Source organism: Octopus bimaculoides, chromosome 9 (genome assembly GCF_001194135.2).
Source record: "Octopus bimaculoides isolate UCB-OBI-ISO-001 chromosome 9, ASM119413v2, whole genome shotgun sequence".
Classification (NCBI taxonomy): domain Eukaryota; kingdom Metazoa; phylum Mollusca; class Cephalopoda; order Octopoda; family Octopodidae; genus Octopus; species Octopus bimaculoides.
Window position 1 is genome coordinate 15,003,689 of NC_068989.1, and position 3,175 is coordinate 15,006,863.

At 37.7% G+C, this 3,175-nt stretch overlaps 1 protein-coding gene across 2 annotated transcripts in view; it reads right to left on the minus strand.

Moving 5' to 3' along the window:
* Positions 1 to 308: 308 nt before the first annotated feature.
* Positions 309 to 3,175, minus strand: part of LOC106874619 (ran-binding protein 3) — a 43,465-nt gene continuing 40,598 nt past the window's right edge. For both annotated transcript variants that reach the window (XM_014922409.2, XM_014922411.2), the window contains 3 exons: positions 2,449 to 2,594; positions 2,207 to 2,304; positions 309 to 1,095 (listed from right to left, as the gene is read on the minus strand). In XM_014922409.2, the coding sequence (XP_014777895.1) occupies positions 1,043 to 1,095; positions 2,207 to 2,304; positions 2,449 to 2,594 (297 nt within the window). In that variant the 3' untranslated portion in view covers positions 309 to 1,042. The remainder of the gene's footprint in view (positions 1,096 to 2,206; positions 2,305 to 2,448; positions 2,595 to 3,175) is intronic.

The following is a 3,175-nucleotide window of genomic DNA, read 5'->3' on the forward strand; positions in this document are numbered from 1 at the left end:
AATTTGATAAGTGCCATTTATGAAACAATACAATGGCCACAACTACGATTTCACTTGGCTTGACGAGTGTTCTCAAGCACCGTATATCACCAAAACTTTTAGTCACTTATTGCCTCTGTGAGGCCCAACATTCGAAGATCATGCTTCACCACCTCGTCCCATGTCTTCCTGGGTCTACCTCTTTCACAGGATCCCTACACAGTTAGAGATCGGCAGTTCTTTAGATAGTTGTCCTTGCCAATCTGCTTGATATTAAAATGAATTTAAAGCTAAGCACAAAGCTGAAATGCAAAAACATTACGAAATAAAATGTTTCAATTTTTTTTTTTATTGTCTTATCAGAAAATGTCCTTTGTTTTTGTTTTTACTGTACTCTCCTATTTTATAGTTCAAATAAACTGTCCCCTGCACTTTTCCAATATTCCTTTCAGTTCATAATAAAAATGTATCTTTTAGTAACTCCCACCCCCATTCCCAATCATCTTTCTCTCATTTTCCTCAACATTCTTCTTAGTATTTTGTGTTGTTTTCAACAAGTTTTGCTTGGTGTCAAAAAAAAAAAAAAATTAAAAAAAAAACAACAAAGAAACCCTGAAGAAAGAAATGCTACAGAAAACAGGTGCCAAACTGCCAGCCTGTATAGGTGAATATATATCCAATTCTTGCACTGGAAATGCCATCAGGGAACATACTTCAATGTCACCGCAAGCACTGACCAAAATTCCAAACACTTTCTTGTCCTGTTGGATTAACCTAAAGTATTTTTCTGGAGATAATTCATCACTTATACGCTAATTACATCACACTCATACATACAAAGTATACCCACATGCATGTATGAGAATATGTGCATGCATACTCACTCACATACACACACAAACATATGTACGCACACACATCAACACACATATTTTGTTCAGGCTCTATCAAATTTATATTTTGAATCTGCAGATGTAATTTCCATAAGATTTATTATCTTCCACGTCGAAAGTCAGATTATCCAGAAGATTGTTAACCACTCATTTTGCTGCAATCATTTTTCTTAGTCTGATTCTGATCTAACTGTCTGGGATGAAGTATAACTTTCGTTGGAGGCTGGAAAAAACAAAAAAAACACAATTATATATAAATGTTAAACTGCGGTTTGTGGAGATGCAATGGCCCAGTGGTTAGGGCAGCGGACTCACAGTTTCTATTCCCAGACCAGGCGTTGTGAGTGTTTATTGAGCGAAAACACCTAAAGCTCCACGAGGCTCTGGCAGGGGATGGTGGCGAACCCTGCTGTACTCTTTCACCACAACTTTCTCTCATTGTTGTGCCTGTAATTCAAAGGGTCAGCCTTGTAACACTGTGTCACACTGAATATCTCCAAGAACTACGTTAAGGGTACACGTGTCGGTGGAGTGCTCAGCCACTTGCACGTTAATTTCACGAGCAGGCTGTTCCGTTGATCGGATCAACTGGAACCCTCATCGTTGTAATCGACAGAGTGCCAACAAAAAAGAAAAAAAAAAATTGCGGTTATGTTATATTTTAAAACAAGTTTAACCTACCAGCATTTAAATTAGCCATACCCAGCTAAAATATTCTAGCTGTCCTATGTTAAAACTGACCAGATCCAGCCTCTTACACCCACCCTACATTCTCATCCTAAAATAAACAATCAGGTAAAGACACCCTTCAGTCATAAATGACTATGGGATTGCACTTAGAAAGTTCCCTTCCAAGGCACAAGTCGGGGCAAGGTCAGGTTGTTTATGGAAGACCAGCACTCGCTCATGCATGCCAACTTCCCCTCTCCATGACACCGATGTTATCCAAGGGAAAGGTAAAGGCCGATGCAGCTTGGCACCAGTGACATCACAATTCATTTCTACAGCTGAGAAACGTGAAATATAGTGTCTTGCTTATGAACACAACACAGCACACTGCCTGGTCCAGGAATGTAACTCGCTACCTCATGATTGTGAGCCCAATGCTCTAACTACTCAGCCATGCACCTTCATGAAAATAAGCAATCACAACGTTGAAATCTCAAAGCAACAGGATAACATGATTAATTCAAAAGAATGAAAACAGCATTCATCCTGTTGAATGTGAAGGAGGCATTTTGCTGGACGGGTGTAAACTGTTTCAATTTAAACAAAATGGTAGGTTATTCAACTTAATAATGATGATGGTTTTCAATAAATAATAATGCCTTCACCTTCTGTCTCAGGGTCCAGTACACTACTATCAGATTCTTCTTTTGAGATTGATTTTGATTCCACAGAAGAAACACTTGCACTCAATTCTGGAAGTTTCCTACGAAGAAAAAAAAATTTTCCATGACAATTGCGACAACACATGAAAATATTGAGAAAAAGATTTAAAAATAAAACTTCGTCTATGATGTAAAATAAATTGAATATTTCATAAGATGTGTATAAAAGTTTGAAAACAACCTACTTTAGTTTCTTAGGGGAAGCTCTGTCTTGAGATTCTGATTTTCTTTTGGATGCATTTCGTTTTTCAAGTTCCTCTTCTTCAGTTTTCAATTGTTGTATCCTCCATTCGATGGCTCGCATTATGTTGTCACTGTCTTTAGGGTTAGCCTGATAAACATATAGCATGATAGCAGTTGGCAAAAGGCATGTTTTATAACATTCATGCTAGTCTATAATATTAACACAGCAAACACTATAGCTTCAATATAAATAAAACTCCATCTTCAAACTCAATCACCTACAACTGAAGCTATAAATGGACACTTTGTCTTTGAATTGAATTAAAATAGTTTCAGGAAACAGTATTCTAGGATAGAAATCTCAAACCACAAAAGAAGTCCAAGATGATATTTGATGGCAATCATTAAATGTTCTGGCATTCCGTTAGTTATGACAATGAAGGTTCTAGTTGATCCGGTCAATGGAACAGCCAGTTCGTGAAATTTACATGCAAGTGGCTGAGCACACTACAGATACTCTTTTACTTGTATCAGTCATTTGACTGTGGCCATGCTGGAGCACCGCCTTTAGTCGAGCAAGTCGACCCCAGGAATTACTCTCTGTAAGCCTAGTACTTATTTACTTATTCTATTGGTCACACCACCATCAGTTGTCAAGCGATGTTTTTTTTTTTGGGGGGGGGGCACAGACACAGACACACACACATATATATATATGTATATATATAT